The 21,255-nt window shown below is 39.6% G+C and overlaps 1 protein-coding gene across 1 annotated transcript; it reads left to right on the top strand.

Annotated features, from left to right (window-relative positions):
• Positions 1-3,080: 3,080 nt before the first annotated feature.
• ATP7A (ATPase, Cu++ transporting, alpha polypeptide) lies at positions 3,081-19,477 on the top strand. The gene is made up of 22 exons (XM_010074505.1): positions 3,081-3,188; positions 5,462-5,951; positions 6,671-7,405; positions 7,727-7,933; positions 8,962-9,125; positions 9,671-9,832; positions 10,450-10,526; positions 10,699-10,924; positions 11,371-11,604; positions 11,896-11,987; positions 12,394-12,521; positions 12,729-12,883; positions 13,184-13,318; positions 14,207-14,401; positions 14,622-14,804; positions 15,123-15,336; positions 15,991-16,137; positions 16,575-16,717; positions 17,107-17,310; positions 17,920-18,037; positions 18,554-18,656; positions 19,141-19,477. Exons 1-22 carry the CDS (start codon positions 3,081-3,083, stop codon positions 19,415-19,417), a joined length of 4,497 nt encoding a protein of 1,498 aa, XP_010072807.1. The 3' UTR covers positions 19,418-19,477.
• The last annotated feature ends 1,778 nt before the right edge of the window (positions 19,478-21,255 follow it).

Genomic DNA, 21,255 nt, shown 5'->3' on the forward strand with positions numbered 1-21,255 from the left:
ATAAAGCAAGCTATAAAGTAAGACTCAGCCGTTTAGAATTTTAATGCAGTCCAAAGGCTGTAGTTAAATCTGACAGATTCTGTTTCTGGTGTTTGTGTGATTTCTGTGTAGCTTTGACCTTCTTCAGTTTCAGCAGCTGGACATCCAAGATTATTCTACATAAAACTGTGGTGAGAATGGAAGTTGTACACTTAGCCAGAAACACTGTGTGCTTCTAGGTTTTGTGTCCTTACTGATCCTAGAACAGGCACAAAGCACGTTTGTGATGCACAGTGCTCTGTTATGCTGTGAAGCCTGGGTTAGCTCGGATACTAGAAGCACAGAAGTGTTTTTTGTGTTAAAAAAAAAAAAATGGTGGAAGTGGTTATGTGTGAAATGAACAGCAGAAGGGCAAGGAAACAAACGGAGAAAATAGGGGAAATACTTTGTCCATAACAAACTGTAATAATAGTAGATGTTTAAAAAATACTGTTATCTTTACATATAGGAGCAGTTGGTTAGTTGTGCTTGTCTGGTTGTGCTCACAAAACACACTGTAAGTCAAGTACTTTTTGAAACTTTACCTGTAATTCAGCCTTGTGGGAATATTCGTTGCTCCTTGGCCGTGGAGTTAATTATGGCGTTGTTTGCTCTGTATGGACTGAACATTCTTTATGGAAGGTCTGAAGCAATCAGTAAAGGTCATATTTCAATATGATGACATGAAAAGATGTATTTTCCTAGGGAGCTTTATGGTGTTTTTTAGAAACATCTTGTACCTCTGAGCGTGCAGGTGAACCTGAGAAAGGACCTTCCATAGGGAGTGTGCTTATAATACACTTCTGCGGACTCCTGCTTCTCCTTTGTGTCTAGTGAGAGTTCTGTATTTTTGTGGTGTGTGAATACATACAAATACTTGCGTGTGTGCGTTTCTGATAACTCGGGTCTTGTAAAAATGGGCGAGGAGTGATATGCGTAGTGACTCTTGGGTAGAGTTGTCTTATTTCTGTTCTGTTCTTAGCAGTGAAGAGCTATTGTTACTGTTTCCTACTGACGATAGCACGATGTGGTGCTTTCTTTAGCAATAGTACCTTACTGTCTCTGTTTTATCTTCCGAGGCAGCAGCACCCGGTTAGTACAGCCAGTGCAAGTGCTAATGCTTGGCCAGCCTTAGCAATGATCAAAACTGTCGTTGGGTGAGGACCCACTTTATGGGAGCTCTTTCGTCTGTCTCCCGGCACTGAGACCACATCATGCTGCAGTGTGTCCTGCGTGCGCCCACACCTGCATCCAGACAGCTTCTGACTCTGATCCCGCAGCCACCGACAGCCTCCAGTTGCGCTTGCAGCCCTTAGGCTTCCTAACTTCATCCGTGATTGGGATGGAAGGATGACGCGTTATTGCTTTATGATATGTTCAGGGTAAATACTTGATGCCTTTTGGGAAAGGCAAACGTCACAGGTTGTTCAAGGTTCTGATCAGATTCAAGTAGCTGTGGGAGTGCTGCTCAGGCTCTCTGCCTGTGTTGGTGGAAAAGGTTCCTGTGTTGCACACAGCTATCAAAGTAGCTCTCCGAGGTGTTCAGAGTTTGTATGGCTACCAGGTTGCCTTTATGCCTTGCTAGCCATGCTTATCGTTAACGTGCGCTAATTCTTGGTTTGTCTGGTCATCTGCTGCGTAGTTCTGGAACAAAACTTATTGATTATTAGAATACAAAAGTTCATGCCACAGTTTAGGTGAATTAGTGGGTCATTTGAGGATCTTCAGGGGATGCATTAGGAAAATGAGAAATTAACTTCTCAGGCTGTCTTTCATGTTGTTTACATAGTTAAACTTTTCATCCTTTTTGACTTAGAGATGGTGGTTAAATTCTCTCAGAGGCTAGCAACTGGCAGAAATTTGCAATGTGTCCCTGGCTTCACACAACATACCATTAAAGGAAAAATATCTATTTCATCTGTTGGAAATTTCACTAATTCAGAGGTTTATGCTGTCTTTAATTCATGTTGATTAAGTTTCAGCATTTAGTTTTGTGCATCAGTGAGGTAAACCTGTTTCTATGATGAAACATCCTTCTATTCTTACACCTTTGTGGCATGTCTCAAAGCGAAACCAGAAACTTTCAGACCTTCTGTAACAGGGCACTGTTCTGAAATGTCACCAGGGAGCAAGCAAATTAATTTTATTAAACACTGTTAATACTTAATGTAATTTAGTCTTCCAAGATAAGTCCCCAGGGTAAAAAAAAAAAAAAGTTACACACATGTTTAACTGAAGTTGTTTGGTTAATCATCAAAATTTACTGTTGCTTCCACTGCAACCAAACATAAAGCAGTTGACTGTGATCATTTTCCTCCTCTCTGTTAGTAGGAAATACAATGCAAATTTTCAAAAGGTTTAAAAAAAAAATCTGGAAGTCACTTTTTTGTCCTCTTTTCCTCTATGTTCTTATGCCTTGGACAAAAGAAGTCCTTTGCATTAGCCATTATTTCTACAAATTAACTTCGTTTGGGTTCAGTAATTTTTTTTCTGGGCTTGTTTTTATGAGCAAAAATAATTATAATCTTCAGAGGAGCAGAAATAAGACTTTTCTGAATGAGGTGTGAAAAAAGGTCCATTTCCTTTCTAGGACTTAATTTCAGTATCACTTCTTTTTGCTAATGTAGGATAATATATGAGGTATAAATGTGGAAAAACTTGATCATCACCTGTGCCACTGTGGCTTACGTGCCATCCTCTGTCATTCTAGCATTCCAAGAGCTGGGATCTCTCTCTTTCTCACTTGCTTTTCCCTATAGTTTCATCTCACAAGTGAATCACAGCTTGCTACATGTGATTAAATGATCTTGATTGTAATACAAATCAAATAATAAATGTCTGAACACTTTCCCTTTTTGAAGATTCATAGGAATAAATAAATACCTGAACTTTTCCTTCTGTTCAGCTTTGCTCAGATTTTGACATCTGCTGAGTTACATGTGGCCAAGTACATCATCTGTTAAATCCCTGCTTTGATTTCAATCTTTGTGAAATGATTTAAGAACAAATGTCTTAGTTGTTTTTGGCCAACAGCAATGAGAAGACTTGAGTAGAATTTGAAGATGGCGGCAAAATCCATAGTCATAGATGTGGAGGGGATGACATGCAATTCCTGCGTTCAGACCATCAAACAGCATGTTGGGCAGATGAATGGTGTCCATAACATTAAAGTAAGTAACACTCTCGCTGTTTCTTTACAAAGCTTTGTTGTTACACAAGAAACCCTGATAAAATATGCACCAAGGGAGGAAAATATGTGGAAAGAGTATCTTCTGTATGTTTCCAGGGAAGCTGATGTTAGAATTACATTAGTGTGTTTCTGGTTTAAGAGAAAAACAAATGCTTGCTTAGCTGCAGTGGGAGCTAAGGAGTTATCTAGTGGGAGGTGTCCCTGCCCATGGCAGGGGGTTGGAACTAGGTGATCTCTAAGGTTCCTTCCAACCCGAACCATTCTGTGATTCTAGCTGTCACTCTTCCTGCCTTACAAGTAATTCAGGATTGTGAAGTAATGAGAAAAAAAGTCAAAAAAAAGGCAAGAGCATAAAATTTTTTAAAAAGATAAAGCAAACCCTAGATAAAAAAATCTAGATAATAAACCAAAGCTTACGAAGAACTTACACTGGTGAAAAAAGCGAGTTGTCCATGTCCCTTATACTGAATAAATGTCAGGATTTGCTCACAAGCCTCCTGCCCTTTTCTTTCAGACTGATAGCACACAGAGGCCACTTGCACATGTTCAAAAGCGTTTGTGGGCTTGAGGTGTCAGTTAATTATGTGGTAGGTGATCCACCATGAAAAATAAAGCTGCTTAGTTGTGGTTCATGAAATGAGAGCAGCAGGTAATCCAAGTGACAAAGTCTGTCTGGTTGTTTCAAGCGTTGGAAGTTTTCTTTCCTTTGTACTGTCCATGAGGAAATGAGAGAGAGAGCAGCAGAACTGTAGTCTTGAACTGTTAACAGAGTTACTTGGCTTGCCCATAATCTGAAATCCCTTGATCTGACTCGATTTTGACTTTTTTTTCTTAGCTATGAGGAGATATCAATATTTTATTAGTATTTCATACATTACCTTGATCGATTGAAGACAATGTGCATCCCATAGTGTCTTTTACATAAGGAATGAAGCAGGTTTTTTAAAAGGACTTTATTAAGAGTTTTGTGTTTAGGTTTTAAGGTAAATACCTTATCCCAAAGCTGAGTACTATTTTTAAGACTACTCTTGTCAAGAAAATATATTACAAAAACTTGGCAGAACAGGACTACAAGAAACTTTAAGAGGTCATACTTAGTAATTATCCTCATTACAGCATCATAACTTCAATTTAGACAGATCATTTGTTTCAGAAAAGTATCTGAGAATAGTAAAACAGGGTTCTGTTTAGTGATTATGAATTGGGTCAGGAAGGGAGGTTAATGTGAGATGGCTAATACAGACAAACAGAGCTGCATTTAGGTTATTTTGCCCCCAACACAATGAAGCCAATAAGTGTTCATGTTGCTCATTCTGCTAAGGCCCGTAATTGGGACAAAAATGAAGAAAGGTGGTTCTTAAAATGATTTAACTGATCTAATTTAATCGTGACTGTGGTCTTTAGGTTGTACCTTTGCCCAGAGGAAAGATAGAATTGAATGATATTGTGCTGGGCCTCTGGCAGGCATCAGCTTTCCCTTTTGGAAACTGCAGTAATTGTGTTTGATAGATCATCAGTTGGGAGGAAATTAAATTGGGGATACTTGTACCATCTGATGTGAAAGGTTAGTACCAAATCAGGACGTCTCTGGATCACCAAAATGTACAGAGAGAGGAAAAACAGCTGCTTTAATGTTTGTCATGTGTCAGATTTTGAAATTGAATTTTGTTCTGTGAAGCCTGATGCACTTTATTGCTCACAGCGAGTTAACAGCCTGCGCCCAAGATGCCTAGAAATACTGGACTCCTTTTGCTGCTGCTTACATCTGTGGGTTTTTTCAAAGTGTTTTCTTCCATCCTTCTAGCCTAAGGGTAATTACTAAATGCAGAAATGGACATGGGATTAGAATTTTTTCTGTGGGCTGTTTTGCTTTTGAGTTTGAATTGGGTTACTCATCATAGGTCAAGAGAGTTTGGCTCTGGAAGTTTTGTTAAATGTGTTGGTGCTGTCTGGATGTCACAAGCCAGACAGACTTGTAAAGGACTCTGAAACTGGTGGGGGGAAAAAAAAAATCTGTTCTTTCTAGCCGTGTTGTTGCACAGGTGAGCAGAAGTTAATTTATGGTGGCTCTTGATGTGGCTTTACTCTTCAAAGTGAGTAGTGATGGATAAAATTATACTGGACAAGTATTAATAATACATGCGCGTGAAAGCTGTTTCTAGTCTCATGCAGGATATTAGTTCCCATCTCTTAGTATTGCAGTTTGCTAAATTGCTTTGGTTTTGTGTTGTGGTTTTTTTTTCCCCATGCAAGGTATCTCTAGAGGATAAGAATGCAGTCATCATTTATGACTCAAAACTGCAGACTCCAGCAACACTGCAGGAAGCGATATATGAGATGGGATTTGATGCGACGTTAACTGATTCAAACCCACAACCTGTTCTACCTGACACTGTTTTTCTTACTGTTCCTAGTCCATCAGCTCTAACACCTAAACAGATTTGTAATACTCTACTAAAGAACAAAGGTATTGTGGACGTTAAAATGTCCTCCGATCAAAACACTGCAGTGGTGACTTTCATCTCTTCCGTTATAAATGGCAAACAGATTCTCCAGATGGTCCCAGGAGTAGATTTAAATATCTCTGCACCAGAGGGAATGCCTGCAACTTGTGAAGATTCCGGCTGGTCTCAAGCAAGTAGCGTTGTGCTGCGCCTGAAAGTAGAGGGGATGACCTGTCATTCCTGCACCAGCACCATTGAGGGGAAGATTGGCAAATTGCAAGGGATTCAAAGGATTAAAGGTAAAACCTTTGTGTGTTTTTATGTAAATTGAAGTTCACTGTGCTGTTCTCTTGGGTTTAGATTAGATAGCTTAGTGTGATGGTTACTTTTGTGGTACCAGGTATTTAGTTACGTGCTTAATTTGGACTAGAAGTCAAGAAGGGGGCCCATCTGGCGGTGAGGCTGTTACTGTGACGTGTGTGACAGGATTCGGTGGTTGCTTTGTAATTTGGTAACGAGCCTGGACTAGTCGTGTTCCAGAATTTTATTGCCAGGTTTAGAATATCTCATCCCAGATGTCTTTTTTTTTTTATTGTAATTAATACTGGTTTATGTTTTCTGTTCAACTAAAAATTAATATGGGCATGTATGTGATTGTACCTAAAAGGCAGGACAAAATTATCTGTATAAGTAGGTTTGGCATAAAGGTATTGCCCCAGACCCCTGGTGAAAGGATAAATTTAGTAGGAAATAGTAATGTCATTTGTGCAAGTCCTGGGGAAAGAGCAAAAAACTGAAGAAAAGAGGAGCTGAAAATTCTTGTACTACAAGACAAAAAATGGTTGAAGAAGTGAATTGTTTGATGTTTACCAAACCCATTAAATCTCCTTTCTGTTGCAGTTACGTTTCTGAGCGTTTAAAGCATTCTTGGAAAGCGTTGACAAGATCTGTTGCTCTTAGGGCAATGTGCTTATTATGCCTAGGGCATTAATGCACACTTACTTTTATTAATTTTCAGTGTCCTTGGACAATCAGGAAGCTGTTGTTGTCTACCAGCCTCATCTAATTAGAGCAGAAGAAATCATAGATCAAATTGAAGCTGCGGGCTTCACGGCATCTTTGAAAAAGCAGCCCAGACCTCTCAAGCTCAGTGCTATTGACCTGGAAAGGTTGAGGAACGCTCAGACCAAAGGCTCAGAGACAGCACGGAAAGAAGACTCGAAAATGAATGATACAAAGACAGTTGTCTTCAGAATTGATGGCATGCACTGCAGTTCATGTGTCCTCAATATTCAGAGTACCATATCAGCACTCCCATCCGTAGCGAGTATAGTTGTTTCATTAGAGAAGAGATCTGCTGTTATAAACTATAACCCAAACTTAATTAGCATAGATGTGCTGAGAAAAGCCATAGAGGCAGTGTCTCCAGAGACATTTAAAGTCAGCCTTCCTGACGAATATGACAATGTAGCACTTTTCCCCGTGCTAGCGTCTCCACTGAAGTCTCCTCATCCAGCTTTGAAGGATGCTAGTCAGCCCCTTACTCAAGTTGTTGTGATAAATATTGAGGGAATGACTTGCAACTCTTGTGTGCAGTCGATTGAGGGAGTCCTGTCCGAAAAGGCAGGTGTAAAGTCTGTTCACGTCTCTCTCACGGATCACAATGGGACTATAGAATATGACCCTCTGCAAACGTGCACAGAAGACTTGCGGTCCTCAATAGAGGATATGGGATTTGATGCATCTTTATCAGGTAACGATGTATTAAACTTTTAAATGTAAAAGGATTGTGCAGTTCTGTTTAGGATTTGGTACCACCCAAGATGAAACTTAGTAGTGGACGTATACTTTGTGCCTACCAAGAGAAGCTTTATATCTTCAGTGTCAATGAGATGATAAACTATACGTGCACTTCCTTTAATACAGCAGATTAATTAAAAGTGATTGAGATATCTGGAAATATAAAGAAAAGGTCTAAATTTACAGCAGCATGTATTTATGGCTGATGTAGTACCAGCTCATACCTCATTGCAATGGTTATTCATAACGTCATGAATTGGAATTTCCTTTTCAGCAAAGGCAGAACTACCTGTGGCGATGGCTCAGCCCTCACACAAAGTGCAGCTGGAGTCTCACAGAACCGAGCCTTCCTCCAAAGCATCAGCAGTCCACCTTGCTAGGCCAGAGACAAAGACTATATCCAAGTGCTATGTCCAAGTCACAGGAATGACGTGTGCTTCGTGTGTAGCCAACATTGAGAGAAATTTGAGAAGAGAAGATGGTAAGATAATGTCAGTGTAATCTGTTAAATTCTAAGCATTTCTTTTAGAGAACCCATCTAGCTATTGCACGGCATTTTTAATGGGTGGGTTGCTAGAAGTACTGTTGCTCGTGTGTTTCATGGGTAAGAACATGGTCTGCTTGCTGTTGGTTCATAGGATGAAAACAGCGTCATTCTTGCTGCTTTGTGCGTGTCCTGGCTGGAGTGCCTTCGCAAAAGCAGGAGTTGGAGTGCTCCAAAGAGAATATAGGGATCAAATACGGTTCAGATACTAAAATCTTTTCTACTGCAGGGACATGCCCAGCTCTGCAACTTAAAGGCAGAAGCATATGTGCCTGTGTGAGGAAGGGAACTATTCGAGAGGGACAGTGTTAATATGGATGAAAGGGACATAGGGTGGTGTTAGTTCTGCGAGTCAGGACAGCTGTCTGTCTGCTGTCAGTGTGATGACTACATTTGCAGGAACAAATAGTTGCATGACTATGATGTAATGAAGAGTCATTAATGTAGACTGTGTTTAATTACTGTAATGGAGATGGATGTGTTCCAAGTTAACCTGGAGTTTAATTTTTTTCATCCTAGAAAATGGATGAATCGAAATCCTTTCCACCTAGCGTACAGCAGGGTTGCATGTTATTACATCTACCCTTTCTCATACATGCTCTCTCTTGAAGAAAAGTCTTTTAGAAATGGTAAATGCAGATCAGAAAAATATGCTGAACTGTGTTTTAGAATAACTTCTTTTAAGTAAAAATTTATTCTTTTCATGTAGCATAGACTGGATGTTTGTAATTAGACTGTTAGAAACATACAAATCATGGAGTAATACTTTCATCTGTCACACCTGCACTTAGGTGCTTTTCTTGCATTGTTAATATATCTTCCAGAAATAATGATGGTTTTCTTTATATGTACCTACAATATGGTAGCTTTCTCAATTTCAATAAATTGCTATTATTCCATCACGTTACTGTAAATGCAGTGTCTTTCTTAAACATTATGTGCCATTCACACGTTTTGTTGTCTAGGAATACACTCAATACTCGTTGCCCTAATGGCAGGAAAAGCAGAAGTGAGGTATAATCCTGCTGTCATACACCCTTCAGCTATCGCAGAGCTCATACGGGAACTGGGATTTGGAGCTACCGTGATGGAAAACTGTGGGGAAGGAGATGGAATTCTGGAACTTGTTGTAAGCTAGTAATTAAAACCTACCAACCCTGTCTCTATTACTTTTATCTTTCGGATGTGCTTGTGTAAGCATCCGCTTCCTATAGTGTTACTCATATAACAGAGCTTAATTTACAAAAGATAAAATACAAGAGTACATCAGGCATGTATCACAAACTGTATCTTTTCCTGCAAACTGTGCTGGCTCACTCCTGCACTCAAGTCAGATAAATACTCCTGTGGTTTTTTCATTACTCTGCCTATTGCAGGAATGTCCTTTTTTTTTTTTTTTTTTATTTGTGGCTGACTCTAGCTCAGAGTACCCCTGCTCTGAACTTGAAGAGTCAGAAGAGCTTTAGCAGAGCTCAATAACCTTGTCTCTATGCTATGCTTCCTCCATAGTGCTCTCATCCTTAACTAGAAAGCTCCATCTCACTGCTTCAAACCTCAGAAATATGCAATAAGTATTTCAGGACAGTCATAAGTGCTTTTCTTTTCCTGCTTTTTAAGATGCATTTGCTGAGTAACCTCTGGTTTGGTAACAGGAAGGAACCTTTTATTTTACAGGTGAGAGGAATGACATGTGCTTCTTGTGTACACAAAATAGAATCCACCCTCATGAAGACTAATGGTGTTTTGTACTGCTCTGTAGCTCTTGCGACCAACAAAGCCCACATTAAATATGATCCTGAGATTATAGGTCCTCGAGATGTTATACAGGTGGTAAGGGTAAGTTTCATGAAGGCACCAAGTCTCATAAAATATCCAGTGTCCTTTGAAGAGTTACATACCCCAGAAACAGAAGGGAAGAGTATTAAAGGGGAGAAAAAAAGTCAGTCTCCTTTCTTCCATCTGCTGTTGTCTTAGTGCAAGTTTCTGCAGATAATGTGTGTGTTCTGGCTCAGAAGCAATGCTCTGTTATGACTTTATCAGCGTTTTTAAACAGAAATACCAGCAAAGCCAGGCCATGGTAGAGTTGAAGATGCCAGCTATAGTTTTGCAGAAAAATGAAGCACATCCACGAGTACTGTAGCAGGCAAGATGTGAAATAAGTTTCTTGGCGTTCTCCCTCAATTTCTCTATTTCCGTGCTTCAGGAATAACCGTTTTGGAAAGCCACATTTTAAAATAGCATTTCAGTGTTCTAGAAAGGTTGATTTCTACATCAGATTGCTTTTCTCTCTTTGCAAGGTAACTAAAAAAATTGTAACAATCATATCAGAAATGTTAATAAAGTAAATCAAATGTGAGGCTGGCACCATAATCTGTCAGTGACTTTCTATGAGCACAAAGTGTCTTTAAAAATGGACTGTTCTCTTTTTTTTATTGTTATGTTTTTTTCCTTAGGATTTAGGTTTCACTACTTCATTAGTGAAAAAAGATAGATCTGCTAGTCATCTAGATCACAAACAGGAAATAAGGCAGTAAGTATTCCTGAACGTATTTAGATTCTACAAACATCTTTGATTCTTCTTTTTTAATTAAGAGTAAAGTTATGAAATATTTTTTTGTGACTGCGTAGATTTGCTAGCTAAAATGTTATCCAGCACTTGACTGCAAATCAATTTTTCTTTTTTTTCTTTATTTCAATCTGAGGTGGAAGAGGTCTTTTGTTGTGAGTCTTGTTTTCTGTATTCCTGTCATGGGGATGATGATTTACATGATGGTTATGGACAATCAACTTGCAGATGCTCACGCACATCACAACATGAGTGATGAGGAGATGGAGGCCCTTCACTCCTCTATGGTCTTGGAACACCAGCTCCTACCAGGATTGTCTGTTATGAATTTTCTGTCATTTTTACTGTGCGTCCCTGTACAGGTAAGTGGAAATAAGACAATTGCTAGTTTGTTGGGCTTAAACACTCAAAATGGAAGGCAGTGAAGAAATGAGACTTGAAAAGTGACTGATTATTCTGATTCAAAATGTTTTTGAGGTTGTTATGTACTTCTGCTGTTGCCAAAATAAGTGGTGCTGGGGACCGTCACGGGCAGGCTATTGTAGAGGTGGTGTGCAGCCAGGCAGCATCCGAAGCAGCCTGCCCACCTGCACTGGTAGATGTGGGGAGCTGGTGGAATTGGGTGGATGTGGGAAAACCTGAGAGTACCGCGGTAGAGATCATAGCCCTTAGCTGGAGCTGGGATTTTCTTCAGGAAGAGATGGAGAAGGCAAATAACGCAAATAAAATGGGTTTCACCCTCTCTAATAGAAATGCTGCTGTGTGTTGCCAGTGTGTGTCTAAAATACAACTGACGCTCCTATTACAGATATTTGGAGGCTGGCACTTCTATATACAGGCATACAAAGCCCTGAAGCACAAAACTGCAAATATGGACGTGCTCATTGTTTTGGCAACCTCCATCGCATTTGTCTACTCGTTTGTTATTCTCCTAGTTGCAATGGCTGAGAAAGCAAAAGTAAACCCCGTGACTTTCTTTGACACACCTCCTATGCTGTTTGTGTTCATCTCACTGGGCCGGTGGCTGGAGCACGTTGCAAAGGTAAGGAAAATAAAAGTACATCATATCTGCAAGCTGCAAGACACTTAAGATCAGAATTTTACATACCTTAAAAAAAAATCCCTTGAAAAAGCTTTGTTAGGTTCTTTTAACTTTCCGTGTTGTAAAATCATCGTCAGTAACTGAACTAGTGAAAATATGAAATGACTTAATGTAAGTGTGTTTGCAGAAAGTGTTTTCTTAATAGGGTAAATTGCAACATATGCAGTTGTCATTTACCCAGTAATTTTTTTCAATAGCATAGTCAGAAAAATGTGAAAATTACTATTCTAGGGTAAAACATCAGAAGCACTGGCAAGACTAATTTCGTTACAAGCTACTGAAGCTACTATTGTTACCTTGGGCCCTGATAACGTTCTCTTAAGGTATCTTGCTTTGTCATTTGCTTTTTCTGTTGTTCCTTTTTTTTGTTGTTAGTGTGCTTAATTCACAGACAAATGTTACCATTCTATAGAACTATAAAGCAAATAACTGCAGATTTACCAGATACAAATGTTAAAATGTGGAAAAATTTAACACTGCTCTGCTTTGCGTTACTGGAATCTTGATAATTTTTGCTGTGATAAGAAAATGAGTGTATTTTAGTGGAAAGTAAATAAAATTATGATAAAATAATCATAGTGCTCTTTAAAATGGCCTTTCTTCTGACAGTTTTTGTATACGTTAACAATGTCGACCAATGGGGTTGTGCTTTGTGTATAGTGACAACTCCTCTTGCCTGGGTAACTTCAGTTAACGATCTCTTATTAAAAACACTCTACATCATTCTAGTGAAGAGCAAGTTGATGTCGAGCTGGTTCAACGAGGTGACATTGTCAGAGTGATCCCAGGAGGCAAATTCCCAGTGGATGGTCGTGTTATTGAAGGACACTCTATGGTAGATGAATCTCTTATCACAGGTAAGCATTTACTTTTTGCAAGCGTAAAAATGTTTTTCTTTTCCTTTATACAAATCTGATGAAGGCAAGTTGAAGCTGATGTTCTCCGCACTCTTCTAATGGCATGTTAGGAGTTGGTATAATATTATATATAATATAAATTAATAATATTGTTTTATAGTATTGCTGAAAACGATACCTTAGTATCTGTTGTTGACCTTCCCTTAGGTGAAGCGATGCCTGTGACTAAAAAACCCGGCAATACAGTTATTGCAGGTTCTATTAATCAGAATGGATCACTACTGATTTCGGCAACCCACGTCGGAGCTGACACAACTCTTTCACAGATTGTTAAACTTGTGGAGGAGGCCCAGACCTCAAAGGTGGAGTATTATCAAATTGAGCAGTTGGGTTTTGTCTTATTGTTGGGCCATCAGCATACAAAATGATTTGACGACTGGTTGAGATTGCTTACATTTGAATTGCAGTTGCATAATGAAGTATCTTGCTGAATAAGAACTTTGATACAGCCTACTCTTCTAAGTCTTACTGTCTTATTAAGTAAATATAAAGTGTGGTATGTCAAATGTGCTGCCAGCAGAAGCTGTGATTATATCTGTCTGAAGGCATAGAAGAGAGAAAGCGTAATGTTGCTGGAGCTGACATGTATTTCTCCTGTGTAGGCTCCCATCCAGCAATTTGCAGACAAACTTAGTGGCTACTTTGTTCCTGCTATTGTGGCTGTCTCTGTGGTTACCCTTTTTGCCTGGATTATAATTGGATTTGTGGATTTTGGAATAGTAGAGAAATACTTTCTGGTATGTAAGTCTCCTTCAGCACCTTTTGAAATATTTAAAAAATAGTTAGCCTACAAGTTACAAGTCTATTACACTGTGATGGTTCCCTTTCCGAATTATCCTTGCAGGCAGTTGCTAACTATAGGTATTATATTATTGTTATTATTATATTTTTCATATACTTTTTTACTCTGTATTACTCGTAGATTTATACTTAAAGAGAATCTGCAGTGATTAACCAACTCCTGAAAGTTAATATTAAAAAAAAGGTTAATTTAAAAAAAAAGTAAATACTAAACATCAAAATTTCCCAATTTCCATTCCTTCTCTCTGCGGAAAAGAAGTTTCTTGTATCACAAGCCTCCAATTCTGCATCTAGTTCTGTTAGCATAGCTCTGTGTAAATTCATCTTTTAAATCGGTGGAATTAATCTTCATTACTGATGCCAGAGGAGGATCAGGATCCTAACTTGGATCTTAGGGTTGCTTAGATCACAAGTGTCTTGGCTCATGCCTATTTCTGATTAGAGTTTATTAAGTTTCTGGGACAGTGATTTTCGTATCCTCTTCTTTTGTAATTGTCTTTATTGTTGATAGAGTATCTTTTAATTACGTTACAGCATTAAAGAGCTGTCGTAGCATGTGGTACCTTGTTTAGGAAAATGTCCTATAAGTAAAACAGATTGTGGGTATATGCAGTACAGAACAGAACTTAGTCATGAGTTAATTAGGCATTAATTTAGTCATTAATCTTAGTTTTTGCATAATTTGCCTGTGCTTTACTTTTTAATAGCAATACTTCAGCTTCTATAGTTGCAGATTTTGTTTAGCATTGACAGCAGTGTGTAGTTGAATACATTGTTCCTGTTGTCCAATTTCTTCTCTTGCTAAAATAAACTTCTCTCACTAGGGTTACAACAAGAGCATTTCTCCAGCCGAGGTGATAATCCGCTTTGCTTTCCAAGCCTCTATCACAGTCCTGTGTATTGCGTGTCCCTGCTCCCTGGGATTAGCCACACCGACAGCTGTGATGGTTGGGACTGGAGTAGGAGCTCAGAACGGCATCCTGATCAAAGGGGGAGAGCCCTTAGAGATGGCCCATAAGGTAAGAAATGTGGGGGTTTGTTCTGAGAACTTTAAAGGCTGCTATCGGTGGCGTTTTGCCCGTTGCTGCCCGAGCAGATCATTACAGGTACATCGATACGTGTCAGTAAATGGTGCACAATCGGCACATGTTCCTAAGTTTGGTTAAATGGAGCGGTTTCCCAAGGAAGCTCTGCATTAAAGCTTTGTTCATTGAATGAAATCTTCCTGTTTCGCTGCAGGTAAAGGTGGTTGTGTTTGACAAAACAGGCACTATTACTCACGGGACTCCTGAAGTGACGCAGGTGAAGTTTCTGGTGGAGGGTAACCAACTACCACACAAAAAGATGCTGGCGATAGTGGGGACTGCAGAGAGTAATAGCGAGCATCCTCTTGGAGTAGCCATAACAAAATACTGCAAAAAGGTAAGTGATTTATCCGGGAAACGAGTAGCTTGTGCTATGGAAGGACTTCTCTTGCAGTACTTAATATGTATGGTTAGTTTTGTGTTATTTAGAAAGTTATTGATGCCTTCAGTTGGGAAAGCTGAAAATTGTGGAGCCACAGAAATCACTTGATACTGTATTAGATGCACTGGATACTCAAACTTATGTTTTGGTGGTTGATTGAATATTTCTCTGCTCCTGTTAGAATGTTTGACTGCACTTTATTCTGTTGGGTTTGTAAATGTGGCATGCTTCTATCTATTTAAAATTTTTCTCAGTTTCATCCTTTTTCTTTAGGAACTGGACTCGGAAACCCTTGGGACATGTACAGATTTTCAGGTAGTTCCAGGCTGTGGCATTAGTTGTAAAGTCACCAATACTGAAGCATTACTCTATGGAAAAAATAAAATGGTCGAAGAAAACAATATTAAAAATGTGACACTTGTGAAAATTGAGGAAAATACGGACGAATCAGTGCAGCCTGCTTTGATTATGGATGCTGAACTACCAAGTAAGCTAACTCGGGCTTGTAGAATAAAGAATTTTTGCTTTTGTGTCATAGGATCCTTAAGAATAAGGTCACTTTTTTCTGCCCTGGAGAACTGGGCTTGCATCACGGCACACATGAAATAGTTCGTCTTGCTCGCACATCACTCAGGATATGTTGATTAAAAACGTTCTGTTGGTATAAATAAAATTTGAAGTTACATGTTCAATATGGGGCTGGAAAATTATATAAGGATTGTCTTTCAGCTCGCTCTTTGTTTTTACTTATCCCAGGTTACCATTTGCTAGCCGAAATTACGTATATTTGCACAACGGATGGGTTTTCAATCAAGAAGCTTGTTGTTAGATCTTTCAACTCTAGTGGGCTGTTACAGTTAAATTAGAAGCACTGAGAAAGGGACTTGGTCCTTTACTGTCCCTTGACCTGTGATTCTTGGCCCACTGACGGGGTAACTACCGCTTTCTGAAGAAATGGTAGTGTCTTCCTTGTCAAGAACACATGAAAAGATTCTTAGGGCAGGAAGAAAATCTTTCTCAATACTGTTTGGATGTTCTGTAATGATATTTCAGTGCGTGCTGGGAGAACCTGGATAGGATTAGCTGGAGGGAAGTTTCCTGATTATCCATGTGATGGTAGGATTGTGTTTTCTTCCTTCAGCTACTATGACTTCTCAAAAATACTCTGTTCTTATTGGGAACCGGGAATGGATGAACAGGAATGGCCTCCTTGTTAAACCTGAAGTTGATAAAGCCATGACAGAACATGAGCGGAGAGGTCGCACAGCAGTTCTAGCAGCTATTGATGGTAAGTTCAATGCCATCTTTTTTTTATTCAGAGGTTGATTTGTCACTATTTAAATAGAAAGTAATAAGTAGTAATGTCATAGCAGTTTGCCCAGAGCAGAATAATGAGATGAAAAGAAATCATTAGCTGGTTTTATAACGCATGCATATGAGAAAGACCTCTTCCTGCCTTTCTTAGTTGATAGGAGAGTTGGACATACCACAAAGACTTCAGAGAGGCAAGGGGAAGAAAGGAGCAAAGGTTTTTTTTGTTCTTGTTGGACAGCCCATGCTCTGTATTGCTTTAAACATTGCTGCCCTGATACCTGTTCCCAGTCTGCTTTCTGCTGTTGATATGACTGTTCCTGGAATTGGTCTTACTGGGAAACAAGTTACATTTTTTTCCTAAAGCAATAAAGATCTTTGTTACAAACACATTCTTTCTTTCTGTTCTTGTAGGAGTGCTTTGTGGCTTGATAGCTATCGCTGATACTGTGAAACCAGAAGCTGAGCTGGCAGTGTACACTTTGAAGAGTATGGGATTAGAAGTTGTCCTCATGACTGGTGACAACAGCAAAACAGCAAGATCTATTGCCTCCCAGGTGAGCGGTTCTACATGTCTTGGGGTTCGAAGCTCACTACGACCCTCGCACAAGGGTCGTGTTTGTATCGCTTGTGGCTGGCATGGAACTGGTCTATTGTGAAAGATGGGAATGTAAACAAATTTAGAATAAGGGGGGGGGGGGACTAAAGAAGCCTTTTTGAATGGAAACGGTGTCAACTTGAATTCAGAGGTATTTGCATATCAGATGGGTTTGAGCTTTAGCTCATGAGTGCTAACATGGGTTTCAGCTTCCTCGTCACGTTATTAGACACAGAAGCTTTGATAGCTTGTAGAAAAGCTGCATTCCTCGTCACGTTATTAGACACAAGAAGCTTTGATAGCTTGTAGAAAAGCTGCAAGACAGTTTTGTATTTTCTCTGTTTTTAGGTTGGCATCACCAAAGTGTTCGCAGAGGTTCTTCCCTCCCACAAAGTAGCCAAAGTGAAACAATTACAAGACGAAGGAAAACGGGTGGCCATGGTTGGAGACGGTATCAATGACTCCCCCGCTCTTGCTATGGCCAATGTGGGGATTGCTATTGGCACAGGTACTGATGTAGCCATTGAGGCAGCCGATGTGGTTCTAATTAAGGTAAGAAATAAGAGGGCTTCGTTAAAATGAGATGATGAGAGGGATTAGAAGGGCCGGGGTGTCTTGAATGATTCAGACCACAGCTGAGGTGTACAGCCTTCATAAGCTAGGAGAACTGGAGCAGAGAAGAGATTGTCTTCATTGTGTTTGTTTAGTGTAGTGGTAATTATCCTGTGAAGGAAACTTCCCCATTTTCTCAGTACTACAAATTTTGAGGTGAATAAAGGGTAAGAGTGGGCAAAGGAGGAAAAAGTGACCTGACCTTTGGCAAACATAAATTACATTTCAGTAACATACCACAGTACCTCCAAGGTTATAGTCACTTCTTTGTGCATATCAAAACCACCGTGACAGAAGCTGTGGTCCGTGTCTCGAGCTGGACTGTGTGGTGCTGTTACATTGTTTGGATTACAATGGCATCTGCAGTAAGATTGGTGCTGATTGTACAGGCTCTATGCAGACAAACGAGAGCAGCCTATGGAATACTTACTACGTGTAGTCTGCTACGTCCAGTGTATGGGAGTTAGCTTTAAAATAGGAGTATGATGGCGCTATGTGGGTGCTTTTTTTTCTCTCTTTGACTTCTCCAATAAATGTATTGACTTGCAGGATGACTTGATGGATGTGGTAGCAAGTATAGATTTATCGAGGAAAACTGTGAAAAGGATCCGGATCAACTTTGTCTTTGCTCTAATTTACAATCTCATTGGAGTTCCCATAGCTGCTGGTATGTGAATGTGTCCCTGCAGTGGTAAGATTGTGCTTAGGGGGTAGAAGATTACAGGGATTCACCATTGTGTGGAAGAGTATCCATTGTCTTTATTTCTGACGGTCAGTAAGTGCAGAATTCTCTGCCTGGGGATGTTGCAATGGTATATTTATGAGCTGTCCTCCACTCACATTGTGGCTGTTATGGATATGCTCAGCACATGAAAATAACTTTGAGATGAAAGGTTTATTGAGTGAGCCTGATCCTGTGAACAAGGAGTTTACTGCAAGGTGGGCAAGACACGTCTACCTCTGAATTTTGGACTGAATAAGTGACAGATCCAGCTGAATTCACCTGTAGGTTCTAGCTGAGATAGAACGTAAATATTTATGTACTAAATATTTAACACTAAACTAAAATCCTATTTATTAACATATTGAAATGCAACTAAAATTAGACAGTCCGTATTAAATTGTGTGTGTTAGTATATGAATGAGTTCCTGCTCTGAACTTCTTGCTGTTTTCTTTTTCTAGGTGTCTTCCTGCCCATTGGGTTGGTTTTGCAGCCCTGGATGGGGTCTGCAGCCATGGCTGCCTCCTCGGTCTCTGTTGTGCTTTCTTCTTTGCTGTTAAAGACGTGAGTATGAACGGTTTTGTGGTTTGTAATTGGGATTTGAAGCTCAGGTCTTTCGCTTTGAGTGGCAGAAAATAAGTGTGGGACTGTGACTTCAGAGCTTTTTGAAGAACAGTTCAGGCAGGTTTGTGTCTAGCAACAGTTGGTTTTGTTCTTGCTTGAGGAGTCAGTTGGTCCAAAGCACTTCCGACAGTAATGTTTAAAAATGTCATTTCTAATGCGAAGAGAAATGTACAAATCAGAAATGTGTTCAGAATAGAAAATTCCTTAGTGGACTTTGTATATTTGTGAGAAATCTTGTCAGGACTTTGCTGGCTTCTGAAACAGTGCAGCTGTAAACACATTATTATAAATCAAATTATAAATGTCTCTGGCTTCTGCATGATATTAGCACGCACGCTAATTTCTTGACATATTTCAGTGTACTTTACTTCAACCTGAGATGTATTGTTATCTTTTGGGTTTGGGCTTTTTTTTCCTTTCTTAGGTACCAGAAACCAAGTTCTGAGAAGCTTGAGTTCCGGGCCCATGGCCAAATGAGGCGCAAGAGCCCATCAGAAATCAGTGTCCACGTTGGAATTGATGAGGCTGGGACAGGCTCTCCTAAACTCAGCCTAATGGATCGAATCATCAATTACAGTAGAGCCTCTATAAACTCTCTCTTTTCGGACAAGCGTTCAGTGAACAGCATCGTTCTCAATGAACCAGACAAGCATTCCCTTTTGGTGGGGGACTTTGGAGAAGATGATGACACAGCATTATGAAGGACTTGCCCCTCCCATCCCACCCCTGCTAAGCAAAAAAAAAAATCAGAAAAAAAAAGAAAAAACAACCAAAACAGATGCCTAGAATTCCATACACATACTGGTTGGTTTTGGAGGTCTTTTCACCTGCATTTCTTCAATGTAGAAAGCTAGTTTTTGCAGTGACTTTCCAGGGTCGTGGTGTGTTTTTGTTTTGGTTTATTTTTTTAAACTAGACTACCAAAAAAAAGAGGTGCAGGGGCTGTCAGTGCTTGCAAACAGGGCTGTGTCACCATTCCATGGAGCTTGCAGTATAGTGGGGTTTTTGGCAAAATGTCAAAATACAATTAAGGAAACTAAAGAACCATAAACCTATTTCCCAGCCTTATCACAGGCTACTTTATGCTTAGTCAAGTTTAGAACTGTGTTAAATTATAAATTACTGCATCTGCAAAACACTGAAGGTTCTGTGTTTGCAGGTAGATGTGCCTTACTTCAAAACTTCCAGGACTCCTCTTGTTTCCATAGCCTGTCTCTTACCAGAAATGGTTCCAGCTTTTCACACTCCTACCTTCAAATCTCACTGTTGGCGATGTGGATTCCTGCAAGGCAGAGATATCCGAGAGGTTTTGGGTTTGCATTCTGACCTCATACCCACGTTTAACTCCATCCGTGCCCCGGTACACTCCTGAGATTGTCTGCTTGAAGGTTGAATGGGTTGGGAGGCTTGCTCATTCCCAGCTTCTCCTAGGCTGAAAACTCCTGCAACATCTGAGTGCAATATGAATGTCATGTGGTATTAGCCAAAATGTTTTTAAGAAGGCAGCAGTGTAGTTGGTGCTCACTACCAGTATCCACTAGCACTCCTTAAATAAACCTGAATAGTTTGGGCTGGTGTCATGTAGACTAGCTTTAAAATCTTTACAGTTCAGTCTTTGCAGGTATCTAACACCATCGAAGAATTGAGTATGTGTCAGATATTGTACGAACATCAGTTGCTTGTGAAATGTACCAGGAAAGGTCCCAAATCCACTCCATAGATGGATCCAAACCTCCTTAGCTTGGGATACTCAGATCCAGGCTTTGTGAATTAACAGTCTGTCTTCATTACTGAACTGAACTATCAAAATGCAGGGTTTGATCATTAAATCATCAATATGAAAAATATTCTCAATGAGAAATAAGGTGTGCATCACCCAGTAGCTAGCTACCTTTGTTACTTGATGAACCTTGTTCTTCGAATCCTCGGCTGAGACAGCTGTCTAAAGCAATTTCTAGGTTCAATACTGTTGAATTACATATGAAATACAGCCCAGGGTGTAAACACGTAATTCCAGTTTGTGCTTGTAGAGAAGTACTCGCTTCAGAGTATGGTACAAAGATCTCTGTAGTGTTCTGGCTTTTAACTTGAAGGTTGATGCCAGTGCATAGATTGTGTATGTGAAAAGTCGTAAGCAAATAGCTTTTGCCTTTTATCTGAGAACTGCCAGGAGAGTACCAGTGTGTGAAAATGAAGGGGCTGTGCTGCCGAGTACGTTGTTAGTAAATCAGTACACCTGTTTTATTGCAGTGAGGAGAACAACATAAGTTGCTGCTGCTGCTAGTTTAAGAAACTAAATATTTCTGTTGCAGGATTTAGTCTATATTCACAGAGAAATATTAAGAACCTATTTTCTTAAATTAGATTGTAGCTGTCTGTATATGTTGTAGTGTTAAGAAATGCTGAGATTCGTTACTGCAAAGCCATTCCATAAGATGATATTCTCAGTTTTCAGCAGCAAGGCTGTTTCTTAAAAAGCAGATATTACACAAAAAGTGTTCGTATTACGATTGGTTTTTAGTGCTTCATGACCATGCAG

This window comes from Pterocles gutturalis, unplaced genomic scaffold (genome assembly GCF_000699245.1).
Source record: "Pterocles gutturalis isolate BGI_N339 unplaced genomic scaffold, ASM69924v1 scaffold23552, whole genome shotgun sequence".
Lineage (NCBI taxonomy): Eukaryota > Metazoa > Chordata > Aves > Pterocliformes > Pteroclidae > Pterocles > Pterocles gutturalis.